We start from the raw sequence: 19957 nt of genomic DNA, 5'->3' as shown, positions 1-19957 counted from the left end.
AGAGTCTCCTGAACTGAGATCAGTCGGTTTAAATGAAATGAAATTATGAACAAGGTCACTTGACCCCGGAAGCCAATCTCTGCTCCTCCTTTGGGGTTCTTGAGGCTGATTCGAAAGTTTTCTTCTTCCTCAGGAACATCATCATCGATTACATTCACTGCTATTTCCAGCTCACGAACACCAGGTTGGAAAAACAGCTCTCCTGAACTAAGCATAAGAAAAGGACATATCAATGAACATCAGTATGAAGGCTAGAGAAAGAAAAAGAAAACACACACAGTACTGTATACAAATTATTTACTGAACTGCTGGAATAAGGAATCTACATATTTTGAGAACATGTAAGTCACAATAAAATACAGAAGATCAAACAATGTTTTTATGTTCAAAATGTTTCATGATTACAATCATATGATGTATCTACACAGTGTTTCCATGGTGCATTCAGCAATGGTAACATACTTGGGGATGAAGTCAAACTGGTTGGACACTGATGTCAGCTCATATACAGCAGAGTTTGACTCTCCAGTGGCTATGATGAGACTCTTGGTAGAATTGAGAGGCAGAACAGGAATATAAAGGAACTCTCGTGAAGAAGGACACTTCAGTACTTCAGCAAATTGCCTCAGATCTGACCTCCACGAGTACAGGATTGAACCAGTCAGACCCGCAAGCAAAAAATGAGCTAAGGAAAAAGGAAATCTGTCAGTCAAGTTTCTCAGTGCACAATACAGATGGTAAACTGTGTGTAATAATGCAGTAAACATTATATTATAGTAAACATAAATATTATTATTACATTAAAAATCAAATACCAGGGGGGCCTGGGTAGCTCAGCGGTAAAATACGCTGGCTACCACCCCTGGAGTTCGCTAGCTCGCTAGTTCGAATTCCAGGGCGTGTTGAGTGACTCCAGCCAGGTCTCCTAAGCAACCAAATTGGCCCGGTTGCTAGGGAGGGTAGAGTCACATAGGGTAAACTCCTCGTGGTCGCTATAATGTGGTTCGTTCTCGGTGGGGCGCCTGGTGAGTTGAGCGTGGTTGCCGCAGTGGGTGGCGTGAAGCCTCCACACGCACTATGTCTCCGTGGCAACGCGCTCAACAAGCCACGTGATAAGATGCACAGGTTGACTGTCTCAGATGCGGAGGCAACTGGGATTCGTCCTCCGCCACCTGGACTGAGGCGAATCACTACATGACCACGAGGACTTAATAGCACATTGGGAATTGGGCATTCCAAATTGGGAGAAAATTATAATTTTTTTTAAATAAAAAATAAAAAATTCAAATACCAATACACTAGGCAATATATTTTAGTAAATTAAGATATGCGGATCAAAGTAGGTTTGAATGAAAATTATCTCATAATTTCCTCACCATCATGCCATCCCATATGTGTATGACTTTCTTTCTTCTACTGAACACAAATGAAGATTTTCAGAAGAATATTTCAACTCTGTTGGTCCTTGCAATGCAAGTGAATGGTGACCAGACCATTCAAGCTCCAAAAATCACATTAAGTCATCATAAAAGTAATCCATATGACTCCAGTGGTTTAATCTATGTCTTCAGAAGAGATATGATAGGTGTGGGTGAGAAACAGATCAATATTTAAGTCCTTTTTTACTATAAATATCCACTTTCACTTTCACATTCTGAAAGTGAAAGTAGAGATTTATTTTTTTTAAAAAAGGATTGAAATATTTGAAATATATCTGTTTCTCACCCAAAGTGATTGCATCCCTTCAGAAGACATATATTAAACCACTGGAGTCATATGGATTATTTTTATGTTGCCTTTATGTGATTTTTGGAGCTTCACAATTCTGGCCACCATTCACTTGCATTGAAAGGACCAACAGAGTTTAAATATTCTTCTAAAAATCTTTGTTTGTGTTCTGCAGAAGAAAGAAAGTCATAAACATCTGGGATGTCATGAAAGTAAGTGATGAGATAATTTAAACACACAAAAGTTGATATTATTTTGACAGACTGCACTACATGGTCCAGTAACTCACATATTCCAGATGGAGGGGTGAAGGGGTGGACTGACAAGAGGCCTGGAAATGGGATGGATTTTGCCTGCTGGAAGAAGCTTTGCTGAAACCCCCACATAAACACTTCACATGTTGGGTTTGGACCTTTTGATGAGGAATAATAAACAGTGGAAATATTTGATCCTCAGACAGAGCAGCAAGAGAAATGAAAGCTAATTTTCAAGACCACTCATTCACAAAGAGTTGGGATGAGACTTTCAACTAGTGTGGAATTATGAAGCTCATAAATGGTTGTGGTTGTGCTAAAAACAAGCCATTTACTATATACAAGAACACCATTGGAGGAGGTTCAGAGCTAAATTTAATAAATATCTTGGAACTAATTAAAATCAGAAGTACTATGTTACCTTCAGTAACTATGAGGAGGAACGTGTCTCCTCCCATAAGAAATGACTCCACTTGCTTGACTCTAGCATTGATTGCTAGAGGTTGAGGGTTCTGGAAACGTCCACTACTCCACTGGTAGATGTGACAAGTATCTGAGGTTCTGTTCCTGCATACAGCCAGGTGCTGGAGGTTGCTACTGCCTCGTCTGAAGGGCATGACTGTGGTAATATCTTGTAACTCCAGATTTTGATGGAAGGTGACTGAGTCTCCTGTCCACACAAATATCTGAGGGCACAGAGTGAATAAACTGCATTTGATCTGCACACTGCATATATCGTTATTAATATAATATTGTGTGTATCATTTCAATAAATAATTTTATTTTGCACATGTCAGGTTTTGTTTACCTTACTAGAAGCAATCAGATATTGCTGAGTTTCAGCAGAGAATTGTTTAACACTGGAGCCACTCACAGTAAGAGTCTGCTCCTAAAAAAGCAGAAAAAGATATTCAGCACACCCTGAATGTTACGTAGGCAATTATTATACAATATACAGAAAATATGAAAATGACAACACTTGAGAACTCACTTGAGTGAGGTTAAGATCTGCCTGAAGCCGAAATAAGCTGACTGAGGCAGTTAATGATCCAGTGTTGTCTGTATGAGACACTGCCACATAGCTGGAGCCGTTTACTGTAAGACCCACACAAGAGCTGGGATTCTGGATGCTGACAAACTATGTGAAACAGAGTGAGAAAGAAAGAAAATAAATAAGTTAAAAGGAGAAACAGATTGAAAAAAAATCATAATCAAAATACTTTTAATTTCTGCACCAAAATCTGCCCCAAACAGAACTGCAAAAATAATGGCTATTTGACAAACTGGTAGTCCTGCTCCAAACTCACAACATTGGTTGAGCAAATGTTGTTTTGTCTCAGTTGGGCCACTCAAACAAAAAGATTGCAATTTCATTTGATGCCAGTAGTGGCACATACAGTATATTAGACACTTCGTCGTTAAACCTTTTTTCCAACATTAAAAACCTTTGAAGCTCCAAAAATCACATAAAGGTTACATAAAAGTAATCAATAAAACTCCAGTGGTTAAATCTATATCTTCAGAAGCGATATGATATTTAAGTCCTTTTTTACTATAAATCTCCACTTTCACTTTCACATTATTTCACATTTTGAAAGTAATAGTGGAGATTTATGGTAAAATAGGACCTAAATATTGACCTGTTTCTCACTCACACCTAACATATTGCTTCTGAAGACATGGATTTAGCCACTGGAGTCGTATGGATTACTTTTATGCTGCCTTTATGTGATTTTTGGAGCTTCAAAGGTCTGTTCACCATTCACTTGCATTGTAAAAACCAACAGAGCTGAAATATTCTTCTAAAAATCTTTGTTTGTGTTCTGCAGAAGAAAGAAATTCATACACATCTGGGATGGCATGAGAGTAAGGAAATGATGAGAGAATTTTCATTTTTTGGTGAACTATACATTTAATGCATATTTAATACCTCCACAGGCACTAAGACCCCCTGCCACCTGTAGAGTACAGCCTGATTCTGAGCTGAACCTCTGAGGAGCCTCAAAACCAGAGCAGAGTCTTCATGAGGCACTAGACACCAGACTGAGGCCAGGCTGTCCCTAAAAGACTGATACACAGCCAGTACTGGTTGCTCTCCCTCTGAAATAAATAATTTCAAATTTGGTTAATCAGTTAATCAGAATTATTTGATTTGATCTTGTTACTGTTGGTGCAGTTTCTCACTCAAGCCAATGCTGTTCCTGATTGGGTCTCCCATTCCACACTGACAGCTGACTCCAATCCATTACTACGAGATACAGTCAGGTATACAGTACCAGTATGCTCCTCTACTGTCATAGTGTCCAAAGTCCTGAAAATCACAAACACAAATAAACATACCGCAGCTCAGCGTCTCCTCAGATTAGAGAGCACACTATGTGTGTGAAAGTTTCCTGTAGCGTGACATGCTATACTCTTCTATAATTATTATGTACGCAGCTTTTATGATCTCATATTAATGAGGCTACATGGAATATGTTTGAAAAAATGTATTTGTCACACTGCTTGACAATTTCCTGTACAATGCACATTTAGTGAAGGCAAAAAGGTGATGACCAAAAATGTTGACCATTTCCCTCATACATTCATTCACATTTGAACATGAAATCTTGATGCTGCTCAATTAAATATCCATGGATATGTTATGTGTCAACTACAAATGTACCTGTTTGATGATGGTGATAATCTGAAGAGTCCTAGTGGAGCCTGGTTCTGCAGTACTGTGATGAAAGTCTGCAGTGAGTCTCCCAGTCGAGCACCTCCAATTGGGTTGGACAGAGTAACTGTGAATGTCTCATTCATCTCTGGTTCAGCATCCAGAACAGCCCGGATCTCCAAGGTCTAGAAAGCATAGAGTATTGTAAAACTCACCTGCAATGAAATTTTGGTGAGCCGGTAAAACACTGGTTCCTATATGCATTTTTTCACCCTTACTAAGACTAACATACTGCCTAACATTTCCTTTTGTGTTTCACAGAAGAAAGTAAGTCATATTGGTTTGGAACAACACGAGGATGTGTTAATGTAGACATAATTTTCAGAATTTTGACATATTCAGCTTTAAACATACCTTAAATCTAACCCCACCCTCAAGCACCACAAATCCATAAGAAGGTGTGAGATCATCAGTATAGAGGGATCCATTGGCATCAGTGATGGTAAACTGGACTGTTACGGTGCCAAATGTGCCCTGAGGAGGGTTTCGTATTATGTAGAGGGTGGCCACACTCTCCCCAAGACCTGACATAGAGGTGGGCTCCCTCAACAGGAAGTGCTCACTGTTGTTAAAGGATATGATTCCATGGCCATCATCATTGGCCAGAATAGTGACAGTAGCTACAGTAAAAAATTAGGTACAGATAAGAGGTGTGAGTGTTATTATTGTTAAGAAAAACTAAAACAAAAATTACAATTCTCTCATCATTTACTCACCCTCATGCCATTCCAGATGTGTATGACTTTCTCTGTTCTGCAGAACACAAAGTTTTTAGAAAAATATCTCAGCTCTGTCAGTCCATACAGTGCTTTTTATGAACTCTGAAGGTCCAAAAAGCACATAAAGGCAGCGTAATCCATAAGACTCCAGTTGATACATTTGTATCTTCAGAAGCAATATGATAGGTGTGGGTGAGAATAATATCAATATTTAAGTTTTATTTTACTATCAAACTCTTCTTTCACTTTCACATTCTTCTTTTGTTTTTGGCAATTTGCATTCTTCACATATTTTGCCACCTACTTGACAGGGAAGAGAATTTATAGTAAAAAAGGACTTAAATATTGATCTGTTTCTCACCCACACCTATCATATCGCTTCTAAAGACATGGATTAAACCACTGGAGTAATTTGGATTACTTTTATGCTGCCTTTATGTCCTTTTTAGAGCTTCAAAATTTTGGCCACCATTCACTTGCATTGTATGGATCTACAGAGCTGCGATATTCTTCTAAAAATCTTTGTTTGTGTTCAGCAGAATAAAGAAAGTCAAACACATCTGGAATAGCATGAGGGTAAGTAAATGATGAGAGAATTTTCATTTATGGGTGATCTATTCCTTTAACTGAAATACGAACTAACATGTAAATAAAACAAATTAAGTGACCACAAATTTATTTTAGTATTAGTTTCTAATACACAGTTTATGATGCAACTTTAAACCTTTACAAACCACCTTTATTAGACATGAAAATGTGACTAGATTGTGATGACCCCGAGACATATTACAGTGTTAAACATGCTTAAATTATATCAGTTAAGGCATTAAGTTTGAGATATATTACTAAATCTAAAATAAAAACTACATATAATCAAACTAGAAAACACTGACAAAATAGAAATAACTAAAACTAACTGGCATTAAGTAACTAACACTTTCAACTAAATTGAAAGTACAAATTAAAAATAAAACAAATTAAAAACTAAAATGTAAAAAACATTTTAATCCTGGAAGACACTTCAGAGTTAGGAACAATTTGTCAATGGAAAGTCTTGAATGTTCTCCAGTATGTTACCCAGCATGACAGACCTGTAGTGTTTTCTCCCAGTTCCAGTCCTGCCGACGGGTTGGCTAGGATCTCATCCCCTTCAGGTAAGGTATCATCTAAAATCTGCACTTCAACAAATTTGCGTCGTTCTTCATCCACAAAGTGGATCATCTGCATAATGTGCATTTTCAATCAATGTAAAGACCAAATGATAATTAATAACAATCCGAAACAAGAAAGGTGATGTGTAACTCACCGATGGTGTGGCATTGAAATCAAGACCCAACTGAGCCTCTAGATTCTGGGCATAGAAGAACAGGGAAACATTTCCATGTGTCCCAGCATCGTGGTAGGCAACCAAAGTTAACACTCCGATTGTCTCATTCACCACATAACTGAAAAGAAAATCATTCCTCATGAATATTAATGAATCTGTCAAAAATACCATGGTTAACATTCAGTATATGGAAAAAAAAAGAGGTTCAAAGGATGCTCGTACTCTATATTTTGCCAGCTGACAATCCCTTGAATTCCATCATTAGCACCAATGATGATCTCTGCTAGAAGACCTTCAGTATCTGTAAAGGCAGGCATATTGTCAGCCACTGCATTCAACAAATAAACACAATAAATATGAAAATGCTTTGGATTTGAGTCTGGAGTAAGCCATCACACCTACATTCACAAAGCACTGACAAAAAGTACTATAGCATGTCAAGCACAGAGGCAAGTATGTTCCATTACCTTTCAATGTATAGTAAATCTCTAGGAAAGGATGTGAAAAGATTGATAGTTGAAGATAAAAATATAATTAAAAGAAGAACTGAATTGAAGAACAAGACTAGGTGATTTTTTTTTTAGATAGAATCATTAATCATTATCGTTAATCTTACTCAGTTTAGGTGCAGTTGGGAGGGTGGTTATGAGGACAGCCGATGTTATATTGACTAAGAAAAACTCTTTCAACTCAGGCATGTCATCCTGTTGAAAAATTCAAACATATTTAAAAGCGTCTTGCATGCATATAGTATATAAATATCAATCTATTTATTATTATTTACATTAAAACTACCAAAATGTACTCAATATAAGACCAGTGGCATCATACATCTATAATTGTGATGGGGATGGACACAGTTGTCTGTCCGTCCTGCATGATCACAGAGCTGGAGACATATTTAAAATCCTGGCTTGGTTCAGCAAGAGCTCCCTCAGTCTGTCTGAGGTCCTGCAAAGCACCCCTCACTGTCTCATAGCTTATATTCACATCACCTGAAAAAAAGGGGAGCACTCTGATTAGGAGCATTAGTTTAGGAGCGCGTTCCGTTTCATTGTTGTCAATAGCGTATCTAACCTGATGCACCAAACTCTCTGTTTACGTAGATCCTGATAGTGACGTCATTCTCCTCTTTGGTCACTCTTAGTGAGGAGGGGGCAATACTGAGCATGCCAAATGGCTCATCGCTAGCCTCCACGCTCACAACTGCTTCCCAACCCTGCATGCTCAGAGCTGCCCGGCCAGTCTCAGTGACCCCTGAGAGATGGCAAAAATCAAACATCAATATTACAAAAAAACTCTACTGATAAATACACAACACCCGAGGTACGTCTTGTTAATATAATATCCAAACTGAGATTTGAATGTAATCAAATAACAGTCTGAAGACCTTCAATAATACATGGTTATTATGCTAAAAGAAAATGGGATGTGTGACTAACAAGTTTACAATAATAGGACCACAGCTAATGATAAAGATAAAATCTGTATTTATCATTCAACAAATTGTAAATGTAATTTGTTAATATACAGTACTGTGCAAAAGTTTTAGGCACTTGTGAAAAATGTCGCATAGTGAGGATGTCTTCAAAAATAACGAAATAAATAGTTTTCATTTATCACTTAATGTCATACAAAGTCCAGTAAACATAAAAAAGTGAAATCAATATACGGTGTGACCACCTTTGCCTTTAAATCAGCCCCAATCCTCCTAGCTACACCTGGACACAGTTTTTCTTGGTTGTTGGCAGATAGGGTGTTCCAAGCTTCTTGGAGAATTCACCACAGTTCTTTTATCTGTCTCAATTGCTTCTGTCTCTTCATGTAAACTCAGACTGACACGATGTTCAGTGGGGGGCTTTGTCGGGCCATGACATCTGTTGCAGGGCTCCCTGTTCTTCTATTCTAATATTTTCTATTTGCAAAATTAATGTTTGGGAGTCTAAAATTTATATTTCCTATTGACACACTAAAGCTTTTGTGAAACATCTTATGTGCTTAAGACTTTTGCACAGTACTGTATATCTATACACACTGTGTATATATACACATATACATAAAAATTCTCTCATCATTTACTCACCCTCATGCCCTCGTGTTTGAATTTCTTTCTTCTGCTGAACACAAATGAAGATTTTTGTAAGAATATGTCAGCTCTGTAGGTCCATGCAATGCAAGTGAATGGGTACCAAAATTTTGAAGCTCTACAAATCATATAAAGGCCACATAAAAGTAATCGTTACGACTTCAGTGGTTTAATCCATATCTTCAGAAGCGATGTGATATGTGTGGGTGAGAAACAGTCAATATTTAAGTCTTTTTTTTCTATAAGTTTTCCTCCCTGCCCAGTAGGTGGCGATATGTAAAAAGAATGTGAATCGCCAAAAACAAAAGAAGAAAATGTTTTAAGTGCAAGTGATACTGGAGATTTACAGTAAAAAAAGGACTTAAATATTGATCTGTTTCTCACCCACACTTATCATATAGCTTCGGAATATATAGATTTAAATACTGGAGTCGTGTTGATTACTTTCATGTTGCCTTTGTGCTTTTTGGAGTAAAAGTTTCAAAAGTCTGGTACCCATTAACTTGCACTGTATGACATACAGAGCTGACATTTTCTTCTAAAAAATCTTCATTTGTGTTCAGTAGAAGAAAGTCATACACATCTGGGATGGCATGAGGGTGAGTAAATGATGAGCGAATTGTCATTTTTGGGTGAACTATCCCTTTAATATGATTATGAACTTTGTAATATACATGAAACTAGGAACTCATTTTTGTGTGTGTTACTTATAAAATACCTTTGGTTTGTACGTTTGACAGGATAACTCTGTATTTCTTTCTTTCCTCTAGTGTGGTATCCTCAAGTAGCTTCAATATTATAGTATTATTTAGCACACCCTAAAACACAGAAGGATACACTGAACATTAAACCAAAACCTAATGGACAACAGATTCAAATGATAGACCAATGCATAGGTTATGATGTTAATGAGAAAGGCCTCAATGACCTGGTACAACAGTGTGATACTCAAGTATGACTGTTTTCCTTTTTGCATTACCTCAGAGAAAAAGAGAACTCCTGAGGTGTCTACAAAAGTCATTGAGGCTTGAGGGCCTTCAATCTTCCACTCCACTGTGACATTTTCAATAGCAGGGGCTGTTCTCTCCACCAGAAGTGCCAAACTCTCACCTGTTAAATGCAATAAACATTTAAACTGAGTGTACTGGTTATTTACTGTATTATACTGGTTTTCAAACCAAGCAAATTAGACCTTCACAAGATATTTTAGAAGCTGATATCAACCTATTCGAGATATGTCAAAGAAAATGTGAGTATTAGATATATGTTCTCCTTGCTGACTAAATTAAGTAGTACTGTAGCAAAGACAACTGGAAATCCTATGGATAGAATTAAACTTGTCCTGTCATGCATTCATTATGTCTCAAACCAACTTCCCTAATGTAGTGGCTGTTGCTGATCATTCCTCTGCCATCTCACCTTTGTACTATGTTACTGGTCACTATGTGGTACCATACTAAAGCCTTTTTATCCAATTACAATATGCATTTCAAATGCCTCCAGACCTACGCATACCACTAGTAGAAACTAAGTCAATGAATCCCACTGTCAACAGTGCTAATTACATAAATAAATGCAGTATGTTAGTGAAGTGATGATGTAGTGCAAGTATGGTTTAATAATAATGCTAGCCCAAAGACTGAACTACACGAAGGATTAACAAGATTACTGTTGAAATCGTTTAAGTTGTAAGTAAAAGAAAAATACTGACCCTCACTAACGATGACTGATCGTGAGGCTGTATGGAAGCCCAACACTCCAGCCGCATTGTCATTTGCCAGGATAAGTATGGTGACTATGTCTGAACCAGGCAGGATCTGGCTGCCACCCTCAGTCCTCACTAACCCAATCTGCAAGGTCTCATTGTCCTCAGGTTCCATGTCATCTGTGATGACAAACTCAAGGGTCTTCTTCATGTCACCTTATTGGAAAGAAAGAGCAGTGCATTCATCTAAACATGTTCAAATGAAGGACTGTCTTCAATTAGACAGTTTTAATCAGTGTTAACCCCCCAAAAAAACCCAGAGCACTTTGCTAGTTTTAACACTTTTAATTATATAAACTGGTGAGATTCGTTACACTCTGTTCCATAACTGTTCTAGGAGGACAATATGTCAAAGAATTCAAAAAGATCGGGCTCTGGAGACATGAAAAGACAGTTACGTGCCAGGGAGTTGATTTGGTCGGAGAGATGCAGGAGATGCAGCGAGAGATGCTAGGCATGTCGGCAATGCTGATGAAGGTCGTTGCTGACTTGAAGGATCCTGCTGTGATATGTCGATCGATCACTGCCTTGGAGACAAAGTTCTCTGAGGTGGTTACAAGAGTGGGGGATGTCGAGAAATGGACTGATTATCTGGAGTCATCAGAGAGGGAATTATCTGCTAATCCGCTAGCAACCAAGGTGGATTTGGAGCATGTCTGGGAGAAGTTGGAGGACATGGAGAACCGTAGAATAATGTCCATATTGTCGGAATTCCTGTGGCCGAAGAGGGTCAGGATATGGTGAAATTCCTGGATGGGCTCCTTCCGAATCTGCTCGACAGAACAGGCCATAAGCTGGAAATCAAGCGAGCACACAGGGTTCCGGCTTAGAGATCCATGGAGGGAGACAGGCCCCGATCAATTCTGGCCAAATTTCTGAGATCATCCAATAAAGATCTTGTGTTACGCAAGGCGAGAATTAAAGGAAGGCTTTCTTGGAAAAACCACAGCATTTTCTTGTTCCCAGACTTTGCGAATTCGACAAGAGAGAAATGTGATCGATTCTAGGAATGCAAGAAACTTTTACGTCAATGGAAGGTCACTTTTGCACTAAAATTCCCGGCTAAATTGAGAACAGATGCTAAGGATGGCCATAAAAAAATTAACATGCCCACAGCAAGCGATGTCCTTCATAAAGTCAATGGATTAAGTTATCTTGTGGTACTCATGTTGCAGCAGAGTGGACTGGCTCACTGAACATTCATTTGACTGTTTGAAGAAAACGGAGCGTTTTTTTTTTTTTTTGTGCTGGTTTCGCCTAGCGGAGTTTATTTTGTAGAGTAACACATCTTCAGGACAGCTTTATGGATTAATATACATACTCTTAGTACTTATTCTTCCTATTGGCTGGAGTTTGTTTTGTGGAGTATTTCTTGCAAGACATTGGAATGATTAAGTCATTTATTGCACTCATGTTGCAGCTGAATGGACCGGCTCACTGAACATCCGCTTGACTGTTTGGGGATTCGGTGCGCTCTTCTTGTGCTGGTTCTGCCTAGCAGCTGAAGTATATTCTGTAGAGTAACACACCTTCAGGACAGTTTTATGGATGAATCTACACGCTCTTTGTGTTTATTCCACCTATTGGCTGGAGTTTGTTGGCGTATTCGCTAGTTGGTGCTGTAATGTGCACGTTTTTCTTTTTTCTGTTTGTTTGGTTTTGGGGGATGTTCGGGGTTTGATGTATGCACTAATGTTGGAACGTGGTCTTTATAATCTTGTTTTTGACACACAATCTATTGTGTCAAAATGTAAAATGTTAATATGAGTGGAATTGTCTCTCTCCACGTGAAATGTGAATGGGTTGGGGCACCCCATAATAAGAAGGAAGGCTATTTCTCTACTTAAATGTAAGAAATATGATATAGTGTTTCTTCAAGAAACGCATCTTTCTTCAAAGGAAGCTGAAAAATTTGGGAGGAAATATGGGGTGGGCATGATTTCTTTACTGCTGGCTCGAGTAAGAGCAGGGGAGTCATTATGCTGATAAGTAAACATGTACAATTCAAATGTCTCAAACAGATTAAAGATAAATTAGGAAGAGTCATTATTGTTTTAGCTGAAATTTAGGGGCAAAGTTTTATTTTGGCGAATATTTATGCCCCTTATGTTGATGATCAGGGCTTTTTTATAGATCTTGAAGGGATGCTGCAAGCTGCTGGCACCCCTCATATTATAATACTGGGAGGAGACTTTAATCTTTTTGATGGATTCAGTCCTTGATCTTAGTGAAGCAAAAGTGTGCAAGCCCCCTAAAGCAACATTGACGCTTCACAGGATGTGCAAAAATCTTGGTCTTACAGATATTTGGATACTTTTGAACCCATCTGGGAGGGACTATAATTTGTTTTCCATCAGTCCATAACATTAACTCTAGAATAGATTTATATATATATTAGCACAAGAACTCGTGGAATTGGAAGGGAATATTAAAAGTGCTGAGGCCTCAGAGAACTGACCTGATTGAAATACAGATATAATACTATTTTGTCGCAGAAGGTGGAGTTTTGGCTATACAGGGCAAGACGGGGGTCAAAGCAGGGAAGCTTCTGGCTAAAAATATAAAACAGAGAAATATTTACCTCGGCCACTGTTATTAATAATGCTTTTGAAGAATTCTATCTTGATCTTTATAGTTCCACATCTTTGTCTACTGAAGAGGATATTATAAACTTTGTGGAACCATTAGAACTTCCTAAACTTTTGGCTGATCAAAAAAAAATATCTTGATTCTGAGATAACCTTGGATGAGCTTGGAGTAGTAGTTAAGGCCTTGCCTACAGGCAAGGCTCTGGGGCCAGACGGCTTTGCTGCTGAATTTTTTAGATCTTATGCTACAGAACTGGCTCCACTTTTGCTAGAAGTTTATACAGAATCATTAAAGAATGGAAAGCTTCTGCCAACCATGACAAAGGATCCAAAAAGGACAAAGATCCAATCGAATGTAAGAGTTACCGTCCAGTTTCCCTGATCCAGCTAGATGTTAAAATATTGTCAAAAAGTTTGGCTAACCGACTGAGTAAAATTATGACATCTCTTATACATACAGTTCAGGTAGGGTTTATTCTGGTCCGTAACTCTTCTGATAACATTAGGCATTTCATTAATGTCATGTGGGCAGTGGCAAATGATCAGACTCCGGTCGCTGCCATCTCGCTTGACGGCGAAAAAACTGAATGGGATTATATTTTTAAGATTTTGGAAATGTTCGATGTATGATTCGGGAATAATTTTATTGGGTGGATTAAGTTACTTTATAGACACCCGGTAGCAGCGGTTAAAACGAATGGATTAATTTCAGATTATTTCACTCTGGATAGGGGCACATGGCAGGGTTGCCCTCTTTCCCCATTATTTTTATGTCTTGCCCTGGAACCTAGCAGCTGCGATAAGAAAGGAGGATGATTTTCCAGGGGTGGTGGCAGGAGGTGTGGCGCATAAGCTTTTGCTTTACGCAGATGATATTTTATTATTCGTCTCTGACCCTACTAGATCTATGCCTTACCTCCACAGAATTATTAATTCCTTTTCTAAATTCTCAGGATTTAATTGGTCTAAATCCGAAGCTTTGGCTCTGACAGCGTACTGCCTGGTAACTGCTTTTCAGCCGGGCGCCTTCCAGTGGCCCAAACAGGGCATTAAGTATTTGGCTATTTTATTCCCAGCAAATTTATGTGATTTAGTTAGAGTTAATTTTGACCCTTTAATAAAAAGGTTTTCGAGCGATGTGGGCAGGTGGGCTTCATTACATTTATCTATGAATGGGAAGGTTAAAGTTATTAAAATGAATTGTATTCCAAAATTCAACTACCTGCTACAATCTCTCCTTATAGATGCCCCCATCTCTTATTTCAAGCAATTTGATAGCCTAGCAAAGTCCTTCATTTGGAATGGTAAACATCCCAGATTACACTTCAGTAAGTTACATAGGCCGATTGACAAAGGTGGGCTAGGCCTACCCAAGATTTTGATTTATTATTATGCATTCGGTCTCAGACATTTGGCTCATTGGTCGCTTCCACCTAAGAGAGCCCCTCCCTGGTTTTGTATTGAACAGGAAGTTCTTGCCCCTATCTTGCCATTGCAAAGCCTTTCAATCAAACTAACCGGAGAAGTTAGGTTACACCCCGTTATCTCACATTTGCATGCAGTATGGACAAAAGTGTCCAGAATGTTTAATTCAGACATTTAAATAAATGTTGCTTCGAGCTTATGGCTGAACCCAAAATTATGTATTGACAAGTCCCCCTTCTGCTGGACAGAGTGAGTTGTGAGGGAGATTAATACGCTCAGTGACCTATATGAGAGTGGAGTGTTGAGATCCTTTGAAAATATGGTTCAACATTTTGGGATTCCCAGGTCTCAATTCTTTAGATATTTACAACTGCGCCACCTGCTCTGTACTATTTTTGGGAGTAGCATACACCCCCCTAAAGCGGCAGACTCTCTTGGAGTGTTGATTACTGCCTTTGGGAAAAGGTCATGAGGCATCAGTGTATTACTCCCTGCTAATTCAAAGTCTGGGGGACGGAGCTTCAACTTCTCTCAAGAGATTATGGGAGAAAGATTTAAACTTGATATTGGAGGAGGGACTGTGGGCTAGGGTTCTAAAAAATGTCAAGTCTGCATCTAGAGATGCAAGGGTGCACCTTATGCAATTTAAGATTTTATTCATATAATGTTTAGTTGCAGTGCTTTCAATATAGCAAAGGGTGAATATAATTTACAGATCACTACTTTTTGTTTTTATTAGCATTTTTCATACTGTCCCAATTTTTTTGGAATTGGGGTTGTAATTGCTTAAATTATGAGCAGAGCAACACTGCATGACTTACCTTCTACAAAGATGAGGGTCTCCCCCGTCTCATTGAAGTCAGCACTGGGTGTGGCGCTGCCCCCCAAATATTTCCACTCCACTGTCACCTGTCCCAGACTGCCTCCTCTCCTCTCAATGACCAGCAGCACTGTCGTTTTTGGTTCCTCTCTCACCTCCAGATACAGCCCATCTTCTGTAGCATTGGGGCTAATGATATAGAGCTGAAATATTCCAAACGCATCTCCATTCATCCCTATAGTCACCAAAGCTGTGTCAGGCTGCTGTATTGTTGGCAGGTTCTCAGCAGTTGCAGTCATGTTGACCAAGCTTCCCCTCAGGATTTTAATCATGAAACTCTCGTCCACCTCTGGCAAAGAGTCAATCAAGATAGGTACAGTTAGGTTAGCACCCCCTGATTGGTCGGACATGGTTGCTGTCTGGGCTGTCATGGTGATGTAGTCACTCCCAGCAACAGCTTGCATGCTAAACAGCGAGGCAGTTGCAGTGGTATTTTTTAGATAAGTGAAGGTTTGTGGGGAAGGACTCAGCTGGCCTGCCCCAGATGTCACCCAAAAGCAACTAGCTCTGGAGGCGTTGGTGAAGCTGAAAGCTTGACAAGCTCGTTCCTGAATGCAGAATACTGCACAGAAATTATGGACATTTGTGGCTGAGGTGATGTTGATGGATCTGCGGAGGGCATTAGCAGGAGCTCCGGCCAATGGAGAATCATAGTAAATGAGGAAGTCATCACTCAGAGCATTGGTTACAATGTCAATCTCAGAGGTGCTGTATTGGATCTCCAGCAATCCAAAGTTACCACCACTGGAGTGAGAGCAAACAAGTTTATACACTTAAGGCACACTTAAAAATGTATAAAAATGCCATTGCATTAGATAACTAAATAACAAACCAAAGGCCATATATTTTAAAGACAGCTAAAGCAAGCAAAACATTTCACTAGAGAAGTTTATAGGTTGTAATTGATAAAACTATAGAAATAATGTTACAAAAAAAATTAAGACACTTGACATTAAGACTTGTCTTAAGTGAAACTTATCAAAAGTTAATGGGATGAACTTCACCTATGGTTACTTTTCTAGGGCACCTGTGTGAACTTGAAGGGAACTGACTTCAGACATGCATTAAAAATGACCTTGGGGTCACTTGGTTTCATGTAATCACAAAAATGGCTAAGAAAAGTGGAGTTAGTTCTAAGAAAAGGTCTAGCATCATTTGTTTGCAGATATCACATTTTCTGATACCTAATACAATGAAATCCATTTGACTTAAGTGTCCAAATACATTTTTCCATATATTTTTGAATATATGGAAAAGTTGACAAACCACAAACCTCCTTCGAACTGTAATGTTGGCAATATAAACCTCTTCCAGTGGTTCTTGGACGCGGTACACTGCTTGCTCAAAATACAAGGTTCCATAAGGGTTGCCATTTGCAGGAACAATGATGTCAACCACTTTCTCAGCTCCAATGTTCCCACCATTGGTGGCACTTATGAGTTTGACCTTTACAACCTAAATTAAGCAGAATTGATTTCAGTATTATACAGCTTTCATGCTCCCATAACAAAGCCAAGAAAACAACACTCACCTCTTCAATTTCAGGTACATCATCAGCCAAAACCTCCACTTTTAGAGTCTTTAATGTTTCTCCAGGAGCAAATCTGACCTCACCAGACACAGATCTAAGATCACCAGCAGCAGGTCTTCCATTGACAGTGGCTCTCCATTGGACAGCTACATCACCTATTGTTCCAGCATTTCTCACTATGGGTAGAGAGACCTCAAAAGCAATCACCGCTGGCTCCTCTATTGTGATAGGTGCAGCCTGAAAAACTAACCACCAAAATATACATTACATCTCCTCAAAACATTTGACCAAAGTCAAATTAGTCACATGTAACATGTTGCATATAAACCTGAAGCTGAAAATGTTGTTCATCTAAATGGCATCATGCATGTCACTAAACTAACCAAAAGATCCATATGGGTCATCAGAGGGTAGGATGGTAATGACTGCCTGTGCGAGAGTGCCCAAGAGAGCGCCCCCAGTGGTCTGATTGAGAAGCTCAATTCGGAAGGTCTCCTCCAGCTCAGGCACCACATCATTAATGATGAGGATGGGAACTGGCTTGCTGCTCTCTCCCTCCAGTAGAACTACATCAGAAGAAGCCACATTGAAGTCCTCTCCTACATATAACATTCAAAAACTTATGCAATGCAAATTTGAAATACATACACAATACTTTCAAGTGAATGTGTGAAATATAGAGTGAGGATTTTTTTCAACATAATTTGAGTGATAGTGGAACTGAAAAAAAAATAATTTGAGAATTTTGGTAACACTTTACAATAGGTTCTATTTTTTAACATTAGTTAACTACATTAGTTAACATGAACTAACAATGAGCAATATTCTTACAGCATTTATTAATCTTGGTTAATGTTAATTTCAACATATACTAATATTTCTTTTCAATTAAATGTTGTATTTATTAACATTAGTTAAAGCATAAACTAACAATAAACAATTTTATTTTTATTAACTAAAATTAACCAAGATTAATAAATGTTGTAATATTAAATTGTTCAATTGTTAGTTCATGATGCATAATGCATTAACACATTTTAACAAATGGAACCTTATTGTAAAATGTTACCAGAATTTCTCAGTAGTTGGTACACTGTAAAAAATATCTGTAATTTTAACGGTAAAAGACCGTAAAAATGCAACAGAATAAAAAATAAAAAAAATCGTTAATTGATTAACGAGTATTAACTGTAAAATATACAGTAAAATTTGCAATACATTTTAAAAGGCAACAGAATAGTTTTTACAATAAAATGTAAAAAATATATTTTTTAGATGTAAAAATTATGATTTTCCTGTATAATTAATGTTAACAATTTACATTGTTTAACAAGAGAGTACATGTACTTTTTACAGTAAATTATTGTTAAAATAAAAAAAAATAAAATAAAAAAAAAACAAGAATTGGGCATTCCCACAATTCCCTGCATGACCCATCTTATTTCATTATATTTTACAGGAATAGTTCCCTAACTGTCACTAACTCGACGTTGTGAGACACCTCTGGTCTTTGATAAAAGGCCAATGAAAATTGGCGAGTAGTATTTGCATACCACTCCCCCGGACATACGGGTATAAAAGGAGCTGGTATGCAACCACTCATTCAGATTTTCTCTTCAGAGCCGAACGGTCATGCTCACTGAGCTGAATACTACTGTTCATTCACCTCTGCTGGATCTGACGGCGCATTTTAGCGGCTTCTCCCCCCTCTGCACTGGTGCACTGCAGAGAATGCCCCTGGGCGCTTTGGCAGAAATAAAAGAGTATATTTCTCTAAAAGAGCGGCATACACGGAACGTCTTTTTAAAGACGTGTCTTTCTAAAGATGCTTTTCCGATTGTGTGTTATTCCTGGTTGTGCTCATTATCTCTCGCCTTCTGATGGTCACGATCACTGTCTTTCGTGTCTGGGCACTGCTCACGCGGAGACAGCGTTCGTGGATGGTCAAGTTCACATTGCGAGGATATGTCCATGGCAACGTTGCGGTCGCGGCTCGCCTTCGTAAGAAAGCAAGCCACCCCAGAGGCTCCCCGCCTCGGCCCTTTTACACACGGGTATGTGGCCAGCGCGACTAGCACTGGGGGTGATTTGGGTACCCCAATGGGACCGCCTCCGCCGGGTATCCCCCCACGGACCTCCCATTCCCCAGCACGCTTGTCTGCCCCGATCGGGCTTCCGGATGATTCCGCCGGCTCGTCTCACGGCGAGTTCGACCTCTTATTCGGAGCCCGCGAAAGTGATGAGCTCTCGAGCGCAGCATCGGAGTGCGAGCTTGTCCAGTCGGAAGCCTCAGCTGGGCTCCTCCCTTCGGGGATGATTGCCCAGTCACAGGCTGACACGGAGATGACGACATGCTTTCCCGGGCGGCCGCGAGCGTCGGCTAGAGTGGAACTCACTGCTCTTCCCTGAACCCTCGTGGCTCGGTGATTGGTTCCTGGGCTCACGGCGCCGCTCAAAGCCTTGCCCCGCCCACGTTCCTTTCTTCCCGGAAGTGCATGAAGAGCTGACAAGGTCGCGGGAGACACTTTTTACTGCCTGGTCCCGATCTTTTCAGCTTCCCCACCCTCACTACCCTCGATGGTGGGGCGGCCAAGGGCTATTCGGCAATCCCCCGGTGGATAAAGGCGCTCGCGGTGCACCTATGCCCGCAGAGCGCCGCCACCTGGCGCGGGTGCCAAAAGCCCCAGTCCAAGGCCTGTAGGTTTATGTTGTCTCTGATGGCCAAGGCCTACGGTGCCACTGGACAAGCTGCCTCCGCCCTGCACGCCATGGCTCTCCTGCAAGTCCGCCAAGGCGCTAAAGGAACTACACGAGGGTAGTTCCGCCCAGGGATTGATGCAGGAACTGCGCTCGGCGACCAACCTTGCTCTCCAAGTGACGGAGATCACGGCACGGTCTCTTGGGCGGACGATGGCCACACTAGTGGTCCAGGAGCGCC

General features: G+C 39.6%; 1 protein-coding gene across 1 annotated transcript in view; it reads right to left on the bottom strand.

Moving 5' to 3' along the window:
• Positions 1–19957, bottom strand: part of LOC127420663 (adhesion G-protein coupled receptor V1-like) — a 213783-nt gene that overhangs the window by 123188 nt on the left and 70638 nt on the right. The window contains 24 exon segments of the mRNA XM_051663101.1: positions 60–207; positions 463–685; positions 2018–2140; positions 2404–2668; positions 2791–2871; positions 2974–3120; positions 3913–4087; positions 4171–4293; positions 4648–4823; positions 5053–5318; positions 6509–6638; positions 6724–6862; positions 6967–7045; positions 7212–7232; positions 7361–7448; positions 7576–7739; positions 7822–8001; positions 9549–9648; positions 9810–9940; positions 10542–10751; positions 15430–16232; positions 16762–16943; positions 17020–17264; positions 17403–17618. Of these exon segments, the coding sequence (XP_051519061.1) occupies positions 60–207; positions 463–685; positions 2018–2140; positions 2404–2668; positions 2791–2871; positions 2974–3120; positions 3913–4087; positions 4171–4293; positions 4648–4823; positions 5053–5318; positions 6509–6638; positions 6724–6862; positions 6967–7045; positions 7212–7232; positions 7361–7448; positions 7576–7739; positions 7822–8001; positions 9549–9648; positions 9810–9940; positions 10542–10751; positions 15430–16232; positions 16762–16943; positions 17020–17264; positions 17403–17618 (4415 nt within the window).

Source organism: Myxocyprinus asiaticus, chromosome 3, assembly GCF_019703515.2.
Source record: "Myxocyprinus asiaticus isolate MX2 ecotype Aquarium Trade chromosome 3, UBuf_Myxa_2, whole genome shotgun sequence".
NCBI lineage: Eukaryota > Metazoa > Chordata > Actinopteri > Cypriniformes > Catostomidae > Myxocyprinus > Myxocyprinus asiaticus.
This window is presented reverse-complemented; position numbering and strand designations above follow the sequence as displayed.